General features: G+C 38.0%; 1 protein-coding gene across 4 annotated transcripts in view; it reads right to left on the bottom strand.

Moving 5' to 3' along the window:
• ext1c (exostoses (multiple) 1c) overlaps positions 1 to 17,500 on the bottom strand; it is a 97,604-nt gene that overhangs the window by 3,269 nt on the left and 76,835 nt on the right. For all 4 annotated transcript variants that reach the window (XM_073930799.1, XM_073930797.1, XM_073930798.1 and 1 more), the window contains 5 exon segments: positions 11,653 to 11,746; positions 4,771 to 4,878; positions 3,227 to 3,346; positions 1,866 to 1,998; positions 1,449 to 1,567 (listed from right to left, as the gene is read on the bottom strand). In XM_073930799.1, coding sequence (XP_073786900.1) covers positions 1,449 to 1,567; positions 1,866 to 1,998; positions 3,227 to 3,346; positions 4,771 to 4,878; positions 11,653 to 11,746 — 574 coding nt within the window.

The raw sequence follows: 17,500 nt of genomic DNA, 5'->3' as shown, positions 1-17,500 counted from the left end.
TAAAAACATTCACTCATCACTTACTTTCCAAACTTTTATGAGTTTCATATTATAACACACAGGGAGATATTTTGAAGAATGTTGGAAACTAGAAACCATTAACTTCCATAACAGTAAAACAAATACTAGAGTAGTCATTTTTACTGGTTTCAAGATATCTTCATGTCTGTCTGTCTGTCTATCCATTGACCTATCCATCCATCCATCCATCCATCCATCCATCCATTATCTGACAATCTGTCTGTCTATCAGTCTATCTATCTATTCATACACCCATCTGCCTATCCATCTATCCATCTATTTATCCATCCATCCGTCTGTCTGTCCATTGACCTATCTATCCATCTATTATCTGTCTATCTGTCTGTTTATCCATCCATTCATCCATCCATCCATCTCTCTATCTCTGTCTGTCTGTCTGTCTGTCTATCTATCTATCTATCTATCTATCTATCTATCTATCTATTCATCCATCTGTCTGTCCATCCATCCATCCATCCATTATCTGACAATCTGTCTGTCTATCAGTCTATCTATCTATTCATCCACCCATCTGCCTATCCATCTATTTATCTATTTATCCATTCATCCATCCGTCTGTCTGTCTGTCCGTCCGTCTGTCCATTGACCTATCTATCCCTTTATTATCTGTCTATCTGTCTGTTTATCCATCCATCCATCCATCCATCCATCCATCCATCCATCCATCTATCTCTGTCTATCTATCTGTCTATCTATCTATCTATCTATCTATCTATCTATCTATCTATCTATCTATCTATCTATCTATCTATCTATCTATCTATCTATCTATCTATCTATCTATCTATCTATCTATCTATCATTTTATTATTCCATACATCCATCCAACCATCCATCCATCCAACCATCCATCCATCCATCCATCCATCCATCCATCCATCCATCCATCATCTATCTATCTATCTATCTATCTATCTATCTATCTATCTATCTATCTATCTATCTATCTGTCCGTCCGTCCGTCCGTCCGTCCGTCTGTCTGTCTGTCTGTCTGCCTGTCCGTCCGTCCGTCTATCTAGCACTGTCTACTATCTATCTCTTTTAAAAGACAAAAGAAATTAGTTTTTAGAAGTTAGTTATTACTAATATTGTTTAAAATCATTTAAATATAGCAATTTAAATGATGATATTTTTTAAATAATTATTTATAATTTTATATACTTATAATAAAAAGCAAATAAAAAATAAAATCTGACTAGATGCCCTGTAATATCAGAGAAAAATGCAATAAATAATAAATACAAAAAAGCTTTAAGGAACTTGCGTAAACAATGACAGCTCATACGCAATTTCCTCAAACATTTGACTGATTGTGTTCAGCATTAATGGAAGCTACACTTATAATTCCAGCAGACTTCTGGGCTGTAGGAAAAGCATGCATGTCTCTGTATGTAAATGAGCCATACCTGTGAGCAGTATTTAGACTTGGAGACGACCTGAAGCAGCTTCATGATTGGCTGAGATTGAGAGACCAGCGGTGAGGTGGCGTGAATTACCGCGGTAAACTCCAGACCAGGACTGATCCCTGAACAGAAGAAAACAGCATAACTGTAGACAATCCTCAATATTAAATGAGCGAAAAGTGGGCGTGGCATGTTATATACTGCAAGCTGATTGGATTTGGTAAAGTAGGCGTTTCAGTCAGAAGTTCGGGAGTTGGGGGGGCGGGGTTAAGTATGTTTTGTTTAGCGTCAAACTAGCAATGTAAGCTAACAAAATCAATATGGTTAGTTTTGATTTTTATATGTACTTGATATGATAACAACCGAATAAAAGTCATGACGTCATGCAGGACAAAAGCAGTGTAAATGAATGCGCCTCACCCAGGTGTAGGTAGTAGAAGGGGTAATGCGCCAGGTGTGTGGAGAACTCGGGCAGCACCAGCAGTCCTCCAGGTAAGGCATTCCACATCAGCTTATTTCTGGAGATGTGTGAGTACACTCTGTCCTTGATGATCTGACACACATTTGTACACATAATAATATATATTAAATTAAATTACCCATGTTATGTTATCAACCTCCACCCTCACCCCAACCCTAAACCTCACAATAATGAAAAATAAGGTAATTATACAGAGGATTATTCATATTATTTAATAAATGACACATTTATTGTATATTAATAACATCTACCCCTAAACCCAGCCCTCACAGTAATGTAAAAACAGTAATTATACAGAGTAATGTTCATATAATATATTAAATTACACAGGTATTATATTTTATTAGCGTTTACCCTATACCCCATCCTTAAAACCTCAACCAAATCCCTCACAGTAATGTAAAAACAGTATTTATACAGAGTAATATTCATATTATTTATCAAATTAAAGATTTTTTTGTATAATATTAATGTCTACTCCTACCCTAAACATGTAAAAACAGTAAATAAAACGAGCATTATTCATGTTACTTATTAAATTATCCATTACTTGTATTATATTAATGTCTACCTCAATCCTAACTCTAAACCCAACCCTTACAGTAATGTAAACAATATGAATTATTGGTGTTCAGAGTCACGCAAATGATGCTGTATTGATGTGAGTATCTGCAGCGGTATCCCTTCTAGATTTTACTGTAAAATATGCACAAACGGTTACATTTTATTAAATAAATCAGATTTTATTTGATCCCAGCTGTTTGTTTTGTCCATATTTGACCTGATATTGCTTCAAAACAACTCAGCATTATATGCATTTGCAGCTGTCGGCCAGCAGAGGGCGCAGTGGCACTATATTTTCCTCAGACACAGGGACTGTACACTAAAATACCAGGTTGATTTAATATTTACAGTGTTATTTAACATTAATAAACATGTAATTTTTTAAAATGTATTATCATTATTTGTTGTAATACATGTACTTTTTATATTTTGTTTTAGATGCTATACTTGTGTTTAACTATTGATATAAATATTAATATTTACACTGTAAAAAGTGCAAAGTTTCTGTATTTGATGTTTTCTGGGTTTATTTACGGTGGTGAATTGCATTATGGGATGTTGATCTCTGCTCTGTCAATGTTTGATGTTGAAAATTCAACTCTACAGTTTAACAAAGTGACTTTTATTGACATTTTAGTGATTTGAAATAATTATAATGATAAATAATAATAATTTATTAAAGAAATATTAATAATATATAAAAAGCAATGATTTTAGACGATTATTATAAATGCACCTCCAGCGTGGTGAGGACGATCTTGTCCACGGAGGAGAAATAAGCATCCCAGAGCGTCTGTGTTTGTTGTCTGAGAGCCAGAACTCTGTCTATTCCCACCGCTCGCACCGTCGACGGCACCTGAACAACACAATAATATCAGTCCCGAATCACAGTCTGTAACAGCACATATAATACTGATAATTTGGGCTCTGCTGCACTCTGCATGAGCTTAATTTAATTTAATTTATTTAATTTTATATTATTTTATTTGAATTTTATTATATTTTATTTTATTCCTTCAAATATTTTATATTATTGTACTTCTTTAATATTATTGTATTTATTAATTTTTTTTAATGTTAAATTCTACTTCAATAGACACATTGCTTGGTATGTACATAAGTCAAAATTTAAGTTAAAATTTAATTTAATTTTATTTTATTTTATTCAGTTATTTATTATTATTTGATTAGTATTTATTGATTTGTATTTTTTTACATTATTGTTTAAACATATTTTATTTATTTTTAATAATTACATTAATTTATTCATTCATTCATTCATAATTTAATTTAATTTAATTTAATTTAATTTAATTTAATTTAATTTAATTTAATTTAATTTAATTTAATTTAATTTAATTTAATTTAATTCAATTTAATTCATTCAGTTATTTAATAATATTTTATTTGTATATATTTAATTTATTTTTACATTATTGTTTAAACATATTTTATTTAATTTTAATAATTACATTCATTAATTCATTCATTCAAGCATTCATTCACAATTTTATTTAATTTATTCATTCAATATTATTGTATTATTATCATTTCATTTGTATTTATTTAATTTATTTTTATTTTATTTTAATGTTAAACATATTGTCTGCTAAATTGCGTATAAGTTGAATTTAATTTAATATTTATTTATTTTTATTAATTCTAATTATTTTATTGTATTTCATTTATTTTTTATTTATTTTAAACATATTTTATTTTATTTAAATTCTATCTAATAAACATTTTCTGTTAAACTGTATAAGTTTAATTGAATTAAATATTTATTTAATTATATTAATTTTGTTTACTTATTTAATTAATATTATTTTATTTGTATTTATTTAATTGATTTATATATATATATATATATATATATATATATATATATATATATATATATATATATATATATATATATATATATATATATATATATATATATACATACATTATGTTAGAGTTAAATTCTACCATGAAGGGCCTGAAGGGCCATGAAGGGCCTGATCTGGGGTCTGCTGGACTCTATAAATTAAATTGAATTTAATTTTAATTTAATTTTATTCATTCGTTTATTTACTGTTATTTTATTTGAAATTTTTTGATTTTAGAGAACAGAAGTTCTACTTTAATAGATACATTGCTGGGAAACCCTGGAAGGGCCAGCAGATAACATTATAAAGCCCTTATGCTCCATATGATCATATGATATGAGTTGTCATCCACAGGTGTGTGCTGTAATTATGGTCTGTTTCCATGCATCTCTCAGGTGAGCAGCGTTACCTGCAGCAGCAGCCGTTCGTCACCCTCGACAACGGCCTGATTCCACTGGATGACATCAGAGAAGGGAAGCTCCCATCCGTTGCTAAGCAACACCGGGATGCAGGCGGCCTGCGGGACAAAAACCACAGCACAGGTTATAATTAACAGCAATTAAAAACACACACATATACACACACATATACACACACATACAGCGGGCCTGCAGAAAATGATTACAGAAATAATTTTTACTCAAGCATTCATTCATTCATTTATTTTCTTTTCAGATTAGTCCCTTTATTAATCAGCGGTTGCCACAGCGGAATGAACCGCCAACTTATTCAACTTATTAGATTTTCCTCCATATTGTCATGATAGCATCACACAGTTGCTGCATATTTGTCGGCTGCACATCCATGATGCCAATCTCCCGTTCCACCACATCCCAAAGCTGCTCTATTGGATTGAGCTCTGGTGACTGTGGAGGCCATTTGAGTACAGTGAACTCATCGTCATGTTCAAGAAACCAGTCTGAGATGATTGAGCTTTATGACATGCTGCGTTATCCTGCTGGAAGTAGCCATCAGAAGATGGAGACACTGTGCTCATAAAGGGATGGACATGGTCAGCAGCAATACTCAGGTAGGCTGTGGCGTTGATGCTCAATTGGTACTAATGGACCCAAAGAAAATCTCCCCCACACCATTACACCACCACCACCAGCCTGAACCGCTGATACAAGGCAGGATGATCCATGCTTTCATGTTGTTGAGGGCAAATTCTGAGCTGAATGTGTCAGCAGAAATGGAGACTCATCAGAGCAGGCAACGTTTCTCCAATCTTCTATTGTCCAGTTTTGGTGAGTCTGTGTGAATTGTAGCCTCAGTTTCCTGTTCTTAGCTGACAGGAGCGGCACCCGGTGTGCTCTTCTGCTGCTGTAGCCCATCCGCCTCAAGGTTGGACGTGTTGTGTGTTCAGAGATGCTCTTCTGCAGAGCTCGGTTGTAACGAGTGCTTATTTGAGTTACTGTTGCCTTTCTATCAGCTGGAACCAGTCTGGCCATTCTCCTTTGACCTCTGGCATCATCAAGGCATTTGCGCCCACAGAACTGCCGCTCACTGGATATTTCCTCTTTGTCGGAGCATTCTCTGTAAACCCTAGAGATGGTTGTGGGTGAAAATCCCAGTAGATCAGCAGTTACTGAAATACTCAGAGCAGTCGGGCACCAACAACCATGCCACGTTCAAAGTCACTTAAATCCCCTTTGTTGCCCATTCTGATTCTCGCTTTGAACTTCAGCAGATCGTCTTGACCATGTCTACATGTCTAAATGCATTGAGCTGCTGCCATGTGATTGGCTGATTAGAAATTTGCTTTAACGAGCAGTTGGACAGGTGTACCTAATAAAGTGGCCAGTGAGTGTATGTACTGTATAGTAGAAAATACTATTTATGGTTGTTGACAACAGATTTAACCCTAAAATATTGATTTGATGAACCCATTTTTGTATATTACATTCTCAGACATTGTTAAAATGCATCACTGGTGACTAATAGTGTTTTATTAGGCAGAGTTCAGCCGAAATGCACTGAAATACAGACACGGTGCATGTGGCTGTTCCCTTCTGGTGAGGATTTGAGACAGAATCTAGAGCTTGTGATGATGAGAAGGCTGTTTGGATGTGTAAGACGTCTCCAGAGCTCCTCCAGACGCGTCTTCATTTCTCCTGGAAGAGCAGACGCAGCGCTCCATCATTTATTGAAGCTGCTCGCCTTCCCTCTTGTTTACTATTCCAGTCTGATGCTGCTCTACTTTTCCTCCAAGATTCCTTGTTTGCCTTTTTTCTCCATCTTTTCGCCATGCAGCTCATATTCCGCTCTACAGTGAGGCTTTTAATTAAATCACAAGAGAGTATGAAGCTGAGATCAAACACAGACCCTCCAGCAGACACACTTTCATCATAAACAGAGTCAGAGATGCAGAAGACTGCAGCAGGTGATCAGACTGACCGACACAGAGATCAGACTGACCTACACAGGGATTTGATTTATGGACACAGAGATCTCACTGACTGATACAGAGATCAGACTGTCCAACACAGAGATCAGACTGACTAACACAGAAATCAGACAGACCAACACAGAGATCAGATTTAGTCTGTCTGATCTATGTTTAGATTGGACTGTTTTTTTGTTGTTGGTCAGTGTGATCTCTGTGTCAGTCAGTCTGATCTCAGTGTTGGTCAGTCTGATCTCTGTGTCAGTCAGTCTGATTTCTTTGTTGGTCAGTCTGATCTCTATGTCAGTCAGTCTGATCTCTGTGTCGGTCAGTCTGATCTCAGTGTTGGTCATTTTGATCTCTGTGTCAGTCAGTCTGATCTCTGTGTCAGTCCGTCTGATCTCTGTGTCAGTCAGTCTGATCTCTGTATTCACCAGTCTGATTTTGTTGTCAGTCAGTCTGATCTTTGTGTCGGTCAGTCTGATCTCAGTGTTGGTCATTTTGATCTCTGTGTCAGTCAGTCTGATCTCTGTGTCAGTCCGTCTGATCTCTGTGTCAGTCAGTCTGATCTCTGTATCCACCAGTCTGATTTTGTTGTCAGTCAGTCTGATCTTTGTGTTAGACGATTTGATCTCAGCGTCAGTCAGTCTGATCTCTGTTTTGGTCAGTCAGATCTATGTGTCAGTCAATATGATCCCTGTGTCGGTCAATGTGATATTTGTGTCAGTCAGTCTGATCTCTGTGCCAGTCAGTCTGATCTCTTTGTTGGTCAATATGTTCTCAGTGTCAGTCGTTATGATCTCTAATTTGGTCAATCTGAATTCTGTGTTGTCAGTCTGATCTTTGTATTGCCCAGTCTGATTTTGTTGTCAGTTAGTCTGATCTTTGTGTCAGTGAATCTGATTTTGTTGTCAATCAGGCTGATCTGTGTCAGTCAGTCTGATCTATGTGTCGGTCAGTGTGATCTCTGTGTCAGTCAGTCTGATCTCTGTGTCCGTCAAGCTGATCTCTGTATCAGTCAGTCTGACCTCTGTGTTGGTCAATATGTTTTCAGTGTCAGTCATTATGATCTCTGTGTCGGTCAGTCTGATCTCTGTGTCAGTCGGTCTAATCTCTGTATCAGTCAGTCTGACCTCTGTGTTGGTCAATATGTTTTCAGTGTCAGTCATTATGATCTCTGTGTCGGTCAGTCTGATCTCTGTCTCGGTCAGTCTAATCTCTGTATCCACTAGTCTGGTTTTGTTGTCAGTTAGTCTGATCTCTATATTTGCCAGTCTGATTTTTTTTGCCAGTCAGTCCGATCTCTGTGTCAGTGAATCTGATCTCTGTGTCAGTCAGTTTAATCGCTGTTTTAGCCAGTCTGATTTTGTTGTCAGTCAATCAGATCTCTGTGTCAGTCAGTCTGATCTTTGTGTCGGTCAGTGGGATCACTGTGTTGGTCAGTTTGATCTCTGTATCCACCAGTCTGATTTTATTGTCATCAGCCTGATCTTTGTATCCTCCAGATTTTATTTGCATCAGTCTGATCTCTGTGTCAGTCTGTCTGATCTTTGTGTAGGTCAGTCTGATCTTTGTGTCGGTCAGTCTGATCTCTGTGTCGGTCAGTCTGACCTTTGTGTAGGTCAGTCTGATCTTTGTGTTGGTCAGTCTGATCTCTGTGTCGGTCAGTCTGATCTTTGTGTAGGTCAGTCTGATCTTTGTGTAGGTCAGTCTGATCTTTGTGTCGGTCAGTCTGATCTTTGTGTCGGTCAGTCTGATCTCTGCGTCGGTCAGTCTGATCTTTGTGTCGGTCAGTCTGATCTCTGCGTCGGTCAGTCTGATCTCTGTGTCAGTCAGTCTGATCTCTGTGTCAGTCAGTCTGATCTTTGTGTCGGTCAGTCTGATCTTTGTGTTGGTCAGTCTGATCTCTGTATCTGCCAGTCTGATTTTATTGTCATCAGTCTGATCTCTGTGTCAGTAATGTAAATTCATTCAATACAATTTTATGTAAATGGATAATAATCAGAATTTGGCATTATGCAGCGCCAAAACAATCCGCTCCCTTTGATCCAATATAGTCCACCGTCGGCCACCTCTAAATGCCTAACTCTACCCCCACCCAGTCCTGCTCGAACTGCTATTGGAGAGTCTCTGTTCCAGAACTTTCAGCAGAGCAAGTAATTGGCAGTTCTTTCAGTGGCTTTGGCCACGTCTAAAGAAAGAAAGCGATGTGGAGCTCAGACAGGGGTTTATACGGCAGAGCGAGGAGTCAGCGTGAGGCCGATTCACTGCCAAACCCCAACTCTGTGGATTCATCCATTCAGCTTCCGGTGCTTTCACTAAAACCGCCAGCACAGCCTAGAATAAACGCACCGGGGAAGTGTTTCCACTGGCCGGCTCATGTGCTGTTTATGTGGAGAGCAGACTGCTTTCTCACATCTCTAAAGCCTGGCTGAAGCAGAGCTGTATGGATTGAGTTTTCAGTGGGCATGGGATGATAACCCGTTTCACGGTTTACCATGGTTTGGAAAAGTCAAGGTTTTAAAACTGCTAAAATGTTGTGTTATATCTTTCCTATGGTATTTTAAAGGTTTTTATTTATTTATTTATTTAGTTTTATTTAGTTTTTTTTTAGCTCAACAATAAGTATTCCCATCAGAAAAGCAGCCTCCATATTAAAAGCTACTGGTCAGCTCACGATTCAGCAAACATCTGAAAAATATACACCAACATTCAAGCATGCTGTAGAGCTGAACAGTGCAGTGGCTTTACTTTATATCCCTAGAAAAGAAAGATGTCTTTTCAAGTAGTCAACAAATTTACGACCATGCCTACTGTCGCAAGGGGGTGTTAGGGGCCTTAAGAATCTAACCAAGGATCTGAGGCCCGTCTACACTTGTGCGTTTTAGTTTTAAAACGGCGTTTTAGATCAAAACCGATCCGTGTCCACACTAGTGTTTCACCTAGCGTTTCTGAACATATCTCCATCCACACTACGCCACCAAAACCATGTATCAGGTGACCATTCGACCACTCTGGGCATGCCCATTCTAGTATAAAGCTGCAGTCCTATTAGAGTTTGATAATGCGATATTCTGTCATGCGGCGCTGTGAAAAGGGGCAGGATTAAACAAGCCTTTTAGACATTTAAAAAAGCGAGTGATTGCTGCATATTTTAAATTTCTGTCCAGAGAGCTCGTGTTTTGATCCTTGATTGGTCTCACGCAGTCAAGTGATGCGATTTTGCAGGTCAGAGTTCACCAAGCTTGAACTTTGCACTGCAGCAACTTGCAAAACTTGACGCATGACCTTGCATTTCCGGTCTGACGCATTCGTGTGCGTATGAATGGAAGTCTATGGGGAGAAAAGCCCAGTGTGCCCGCAGCTTAAACAGGAAGCATGTGTCTCGCTCTGCATTTGGTTATTGTTAGTCAACAAACGGTGGTTGAACAACGAACGCGATGGCAAAGAAAGCAAGAGAGGTATTTTTGTGGACAGACGATGAGGTCGAGTTGTTACTAAACGTAACAAATGAATAACTGCACAATGGTGCCTAAAACAGACAACAGTGCAAACAGCAAAGAATGTGGAAGAATCCTTGTAGCACACTTATGTGTGTTTTGTTTCAAGAAAACAACCATTCATTTGTCTTGTGTTTTATTTTCATTTGTTTTTATAAATTTTTTCTTCATTTAAATATTTTATTTAATCATATGATCATTAGTCATTAATATAATTATCAATACATCATTTTATTGATCATTAGTTAATGATTTGATTATTATTATCGATTATTATTTGTTATTTTATCATGTTGGGCGAGGCAGTGGCGCAGTAGGTAGTGCTGTCGCCTCACAGCAAGAAGGTCGCTGGGTCACTGGTTCGAACCTCGGCTCAGTTGGCATTTCTGTGTGGAGTTTGCATGTTCTCCCTGCCTTCGCGTGGGTTTCCTCCGGGTGCTCTGGTTTCCCCCACAGTCCAAACACATGCGGTACAGGTGACTTGGGTAGGCTAAATTTTCCGCAGTGTATGAGTGTGTGTATGGATGTTTCCCAGAGATGGGTTGCGGCTGGAAGGGCATCCGCTGTGTAAAAACTGGCTGGATAAGTTGGCGGTTCATTCCGCTGTGACGACCCCAGATTAATAAAGGGACTAAGCTGACAAGAAAATGAATGAATGAATGATTTTATCATGTTTTTATATTTCATTATTAATATTTCAATATAATTATTGCTTCATTATTTTTCCATATTGTTATGATCTTATGACTGTGGGTTCAATCGACACTTGTTTTCATGACTAAGAGATTAGAGAATGTCTCCATTTCGAGATCTGTATTGTGTCTCTGGACAATGTTGTGTAGCAGTAATTTTCCATTGCTGTTGCTTGTGGTTTAATAACACTTGTTGGATATATATATCACGTTCATAATAATGCGTCATGTGGACCTCGTGCCGAGTTGCGTTTTTTTAAAACCCATTCCTGAGCGCTGCGTCAAGCATATTTAGAAGCAAAGAATTTAAAGTTGAATATAAAATATCACATACGTTTTAAGACGTTTCTGAATATTTATATTACTATAGTAGTTAGAAAATCTGGAAATATTTTTTGCATAATGAATAGTAAGATATAATAGCGTTTATTTGACATTGTTTTCCTATTTTTAATGGGTTTGTTATTGTCGTTATTAAATCACGTTCATAATAATGCGTCATGCGGACCTTGTGGTGCGCTACGTCTTTTAAAAACGTATTCCTGAGTGCTGCGTCAAACATGTTTAGAAGCAAAGACGCTTTCAGTGTGAATAAGTCCGTAAAGAGTGTTGAAAAATTTATATATATAAACACAATATATCGTCACTTTCTAAACGTCTTTGCCATCAAACAAAGTACGCAAATGTATAGCGGAGTCTAAAGAGTGTTTTACCTGTAGAGACTCCAGGAAGCGGAAGGATCCCAAACGCCGGCCACGGGGAACCAGACAGAAGGTGGAGTTGTGGAGCAGCTCCTGATAATCAAATCTGCGGGGGACAATGGAGAAACACTGTTAGCATATAATATGACACAGTTTGCAAAAGTTTTACATTTCTTAATGTTTTTGAAAGGCAGCTCTCTGAGATACTTGATTCTGATTGGTCAATAGCAACATTCCAAGCTATGCTATTCCCAGATAACCTCTGATTAAACCAATAACCAGGGCGAAACACCATTTGTTTACTATTTTTGCTCAGAATATTGTAAATAATCTGCAGATTTATGCGGAATTACTTTGTGAGTGTCATAACAAAACAAAAAAAGAAATAAAAAATAATACGTTTTTAACTTGTATATAATGTTCACAATGCAAATCCAATTAGGCCCGCTTATTTGCTAAACAAAGCCTCTTATATGATAAGAAAGTCTCTTATATGATATATCTACTAAAATACGGAGCATATTACTTTACAAACTGTACCGACTGACACATAGATCAGACTGACTGACAGAGATCAGACCGACCAACAGAGCTTAAACTAACCGACACAGAAATCAGTATGAATGAAAGAGATCAAACTGACCGACACAGAGATCAGACCGACTGACACAGAGATCAGACCAACCAATACAGAGATCAGACTGCTAGACACAGAGATCAGACTAATGAGACAGAGATCGGACTGACTGACAGTTTAGACTGACTAACACAGAGATCAGACTAATGATACAGAGATCGAACTGACTGACAAACAGATCAGACTGACTGACAGAGATCAGACTAATAATACAGAGATCGGACTGACTGAAAAACAGATTAGACTGATTGACACAGAGATCAGACTGACTGACACAGAGATCAGACCAACCAATATAGAGATCAGACTGACCAACACAGAGATCAGACTAATGACACAGAGATCAGACTGACTGACAGTTTAGACTGACTGACACAGAGATCAGACTGACTGACACAGAGATCAGACCAACCAATACAGAGATCAGACTGACCGACACAGATATCAGACTAATGACACAAAGATCGAACTGACTGACAAACAGTTTAGACTGACTGACATAGAAATCAGACTGACTGACACAGAGATCAGACTAACCAATAAAGAGATCAGACTGACCAACACAGAGATCAGACTAGTGACACAGAGATCAGACTGACTGACAGTTTAGACTGACTGACACAGAGATCAGACTGACTGACACAGAGATCAGACCAACCAATACAGAGATCAGACTGACCGACACAGAGATCAGACTAATGACACAGAGATCGGACTGACTGACACAGAGATCAGACCAACCAATACAGAGATCAGACTGACCGACACAGAGATCAGACTAATGATACAGAGATCGGACTGACTGACACAGAGATCAGACCAACCAATACAGAGATCTGACTGACCGACACAGAGATCAGACTAATGACACAGAGATCGGACTGACTGACACAGAGATCAGACCAACCAATACAGAGATCAGACTGACCGACACAGAGATAAACGCTTCCTCTCCCAGAAAAAGGGTTTAAAAACTCCACATTTGTTGTGTGATATAATAATGTGTGTGATAAAGTCAAGACTCTAATATTGATTGGTGACGTTCAAACAAGCAATCCCGGTACTGAATCTGGCTGTTTCCTAATCTCCAGTTCCCTCCACTCATTTCCTGTTTGTGCAATCAAAGTGTCAAAGAAGCACATTAAGAAAAGCTACTGGCCGGCGCAGAGAAACGGCTCTGAAAGCACAGTAAAGAGCCTCTTTCAGATGCACAAAGGCTCCGCTCAAACACAGAGGGCAGAAAAGGTTTGATCCAGCATGTCTTGATGCCTGGAGCTGCTGTCTCTGACGACCGTGTGTGTTTTCTGAGAACAGGCTGAGCTCTGTGCACTGTGTGACCGTGTGTAAGAGAGTATAGGTGTGTGTGTGTGTGTGTGTGTGTGTGTATGTGTGTGTGTATGTGTGTGTGTGTGTGTGTGTGTGTATGTGTGTGTGTATGCATGTATGTACATGTAGAGCATATGTACTGTGTGTGTGTGTGTGTGTATATATGCATGTATGTATATGCAAAGCATATGTACTGTGTGTATGTGTGTGTGTGTGTGTGTGTGTGTGTGTGTGTGTGTGTGTGTGTATGCATGAATGTACATGTAAAGCATATGTACTGTGTGTGTGTGTGTGTGTGTGTGTGTGTATGCATGTATGTATATGCAAAGCATATGCTCTGTGTGTGTGTGTGTGTGTGTGTGTGTATGCATGTATGTATATGCAAAGCATATGTACTGTGTGTATGTGTGTGTGTATGTATGCATGAATGTACATGTAAAGCATATGTACTGTGTGTGTGTGTGTGTGTGTGTGTGTGTGTGTGTGTGTGTATGTGTGTGTGTATGTGTGTGTGTGTGTGTGTGTGTGTGTATGTGTGTGTGTATGCATGTATGTACATGTAGAGCATATGTACTGTGTGTGTGTGTGTGTGTGTGTGTGTGTGTGTGTGTGTGTGTGTATATATGCATGTATGTATATGCAAAGCATATGTACTGTGTGTATGTGTGTGTGTGTGTGTGTGTGTGTGTGTGTGTGTGTGTGTATGCATGAATGTACATGTAAAGCATATGTACTGTGTGTGTGTGTGTGTGTGTGTGTGTGTGTGTGTGTGTGTGTGTGTATGCATGTATGTATATGCAAAGCATATGCTCTGTGTGTGTGTGTGTGTGTGTGTGTGTATGCATGTATGTATATGCAAAGCATATGTACTGTGTGTATGTGTGTGTGTATGTATGCATGAATGTACATGTAAAGCATATGTACTGTGTGTGTGTGTGTGTGTGTGTGTGTGTAATCTCTGCTTTAAGAGTCTCTTTCTCCAGGGCTGTGTGTGAAACCGTTACTCCACTGAAAGAGCTCAGTGTTCTCCATCATCCAGCAGAACCTAAGAGTAAACAGTCATGTGTATGAAAGCGTCTCTATCTCTATTAGCAGGAGTGTGTGTTTATTCAGTGCAGTAAACACACACACACACACACGCGCACACACACACTGCTAGCAGACGTCTCTCTGTCTATAAAGTATAGTCAGCATTAAGGGCTCATCCGCCAATAACCCAGCGCTCAGTTACAGCTTTATTCCAACACACACTGGTAAAAATATTCTTAAATGAGCAGATTTCCACATTTTGTGAGTGATGTTTGTATTTTTCCTCATTTATTTCTGCTTTTGAGTTGTATTGTGGGATCTTGATCTTTCTTGCAACAACATTTAACCTTGAAAAATTCCAAAAAGTGACTTTTACTGTCATTAATAATAGTGTGCAGTGCTGAATAACCTAGTGAAGCCTTTAATTGTCACTTTAAGCTGAATACTAGTGTATTTGTAGTCTAATATTATGTGCTGTCATCATGGCAAAGAGAAAACAAATCAGTTATTAGAGATGAGATATTAACACTATTATGATTATAAATGTGCTGAAGAAAATCTTCGTTAAACAGAAATTGTAGGATTAATATTTAACAGCAGGGCTACTAATAATTCAGACGTCAGCTGTATGTTCAGCACAGTGTTTTACTGTAGTGTCTGCTTGTTTACTCTGCAGCCATCAGCACTTTTATTCTCTCCGCTCTGACAGGCTTTACTGTTCATAGATGCTCTAATCTGCTCTTCTGTTTACAACCTGTTCACAGAACTGCTGATTATGAGCTGATGTGTGTGCAGTCGCTCTGGCCTCCTGCTGTCTCCCTCTGTGTGTGTGTGTGTGTGTGTGTGTGTGTTCCTGCTCCAGTGTGTTCTAATGAAGCTATTTACTCACAAATAGTGGAACAAATAAATCATTTAACGAGGATTTTTTTCTCTAAGAGCTGATAAACTGCATTCTCCTGCATTTACTGACACCGCGAGTGAAACACAGCCAGTTCTACTGTGTGTGTGTGTGTGTGTGTGTGTGTGTGTGTGTGTCACTAATGACAAACAAAATGACATCAAATATAGTTGGACACAACAGTATTAGAGTAAAATCTTATCCCCAAGCGATGTTGAACAGAGCAAAGATTCTTTTCTCCACAGTATTTTCTATTATATTTGATTTCTAATTATATTTTCCTATTATTATTATTATTATTCATTTATTTATCTTCCTTCAGTTTAGTCCCTTTATTTATCAGGGGTCCCCACAGAGGAATGAACCGCCAACTATTCCAACATATGTTTTACACAGTGGATGCCCTTCTAGCAGCAACCCAGTACTGGGAAACACCCATACACACTTATTCTCTCACACACACACTCACACACTACAGCCAATTTAGTTGATCAGTTCCCCTATAGCACATGTGTTTGGACTGTGGGGGAAACCGGAGCACACTGAGGAAACCCATGCCAACATGGGGAGAACATGCAAACTCCACACAGAAACACCAACTGACCCAGCCGAGGCTTGAACCAGCGACCATCTTGCATCTTCAGTGAATCAATTCTTTTGAATCAATTGACTGAGTGAATGATCCAGTGATTCATTTTTAAGACAGTCTGTTCTTGTTCTTCAGTGAATCTGTACCTTTGAATCAATCGACTGAGTGAATGATTCAGTGATTCACTATTTAACACAGTCACATTTTTTCCTTTAATGAAACAGTGTTTTTGAATCAATAGACTGAGTGAATGATTCAGTGACTCACTATTTCATATAGTCCTATTTTGTTCTTCTGTGATTTAGCATTTTCTAATGAATTGACTGAGATAATGATTCAGTTATCATATAAAACATTATATGAATCTCTATATAAAAATTTTGTTATTTACTGAATCAGCAGTATTAAACGAATCAAGTAATTTAGTGATTCATTGACTCAATTTTAATGTCTCATTTTGTTCTTCAGTGTATAAATGAATCAACTAAGTGAATTATTCAACGACTCGCTAATATAACACAGTAATCTGTTTTGTTCTTCAGTGAATCAGTACTTTTAAATCAATTGACTGAGTAATTGATTCAATGACTCCCTTTTGAAGGCAGTCCTATTTTGATCTTCAGTGAATCAATTCTTTTCAATCAATCGACAGAGTGAATGATTCAATGACTCCCTTTTGAAGGCAGTCCTATTTTGATCTTCAGTGAATCAATTCCTTTGAATCAATCAACAAAGTGAATGATTTAATGACTCCCTATTGAAGAGAGCCCCATTTTGATTGTTAGTGAATCAATTCTTTTGAATAACTTGACTGAGTGAATGATTCAGTGACTCATTTTTAAGACTGTCTGTTCTTGTTCTTCAGTGAATCAGTACCTTTGAATCAATCGACTGAGTGACTGATTCAATGATTCACTATTTAGGACAGTCCAATGTTTGAATGAATCGACTTAGTGAATGATTCCATGATTAAAAATCTTTTGAACGATTTGGACAATTGAAATGACCACTTATCAAAATGTCCAGCCGTCGCCACCTAGTGGAGCAACAGTGTAACTTGCAGAAGCATTTAAATCAACCATCCCTTCCTCCGAAAAACAAAACACAAACAGAAGAATGCAATATCCCGTGGCATGTTTGAATATAACCTGCCTGTGTTTGGGTGTCTCTGCTGTGTTTACTCAGGCAAATGCCACACTCAGTTAACAACAGATGCCTGCAGGTGTGTGTGTGTGTGTGTGTGTGTGTGTTTGTGTGTGTGTGTGTGTGTGTCAGCTGTTTTCTGTGTTGTTATATGACAGACTCTGTGTGTTTGTTTGTGTGTGTGTATGTGCAGTTCTGGTATTCATCATATTGTGTGGATCAAATGTCCCCTCAAGTA

This window comes from Danio rerio, chromosome 19 (assembly GCF_049306965.1).
Source record: "Danio rerio strain Tuebingen ecotype United States chromosome 19, GRCz12tu, whole genome shotgun sequence".
Taxonomy (NCBI): Eukaryota; Metazoa; Chordata; class Actinopteri; order Cypriniformes; family Danionidae; genus Danio; species Danio rerio.
The sequence above is the reverse complement of the archived record's forward strand: the minus strand, read 5'-3'. Positions and strand labels throughout refer to the sequence as shown.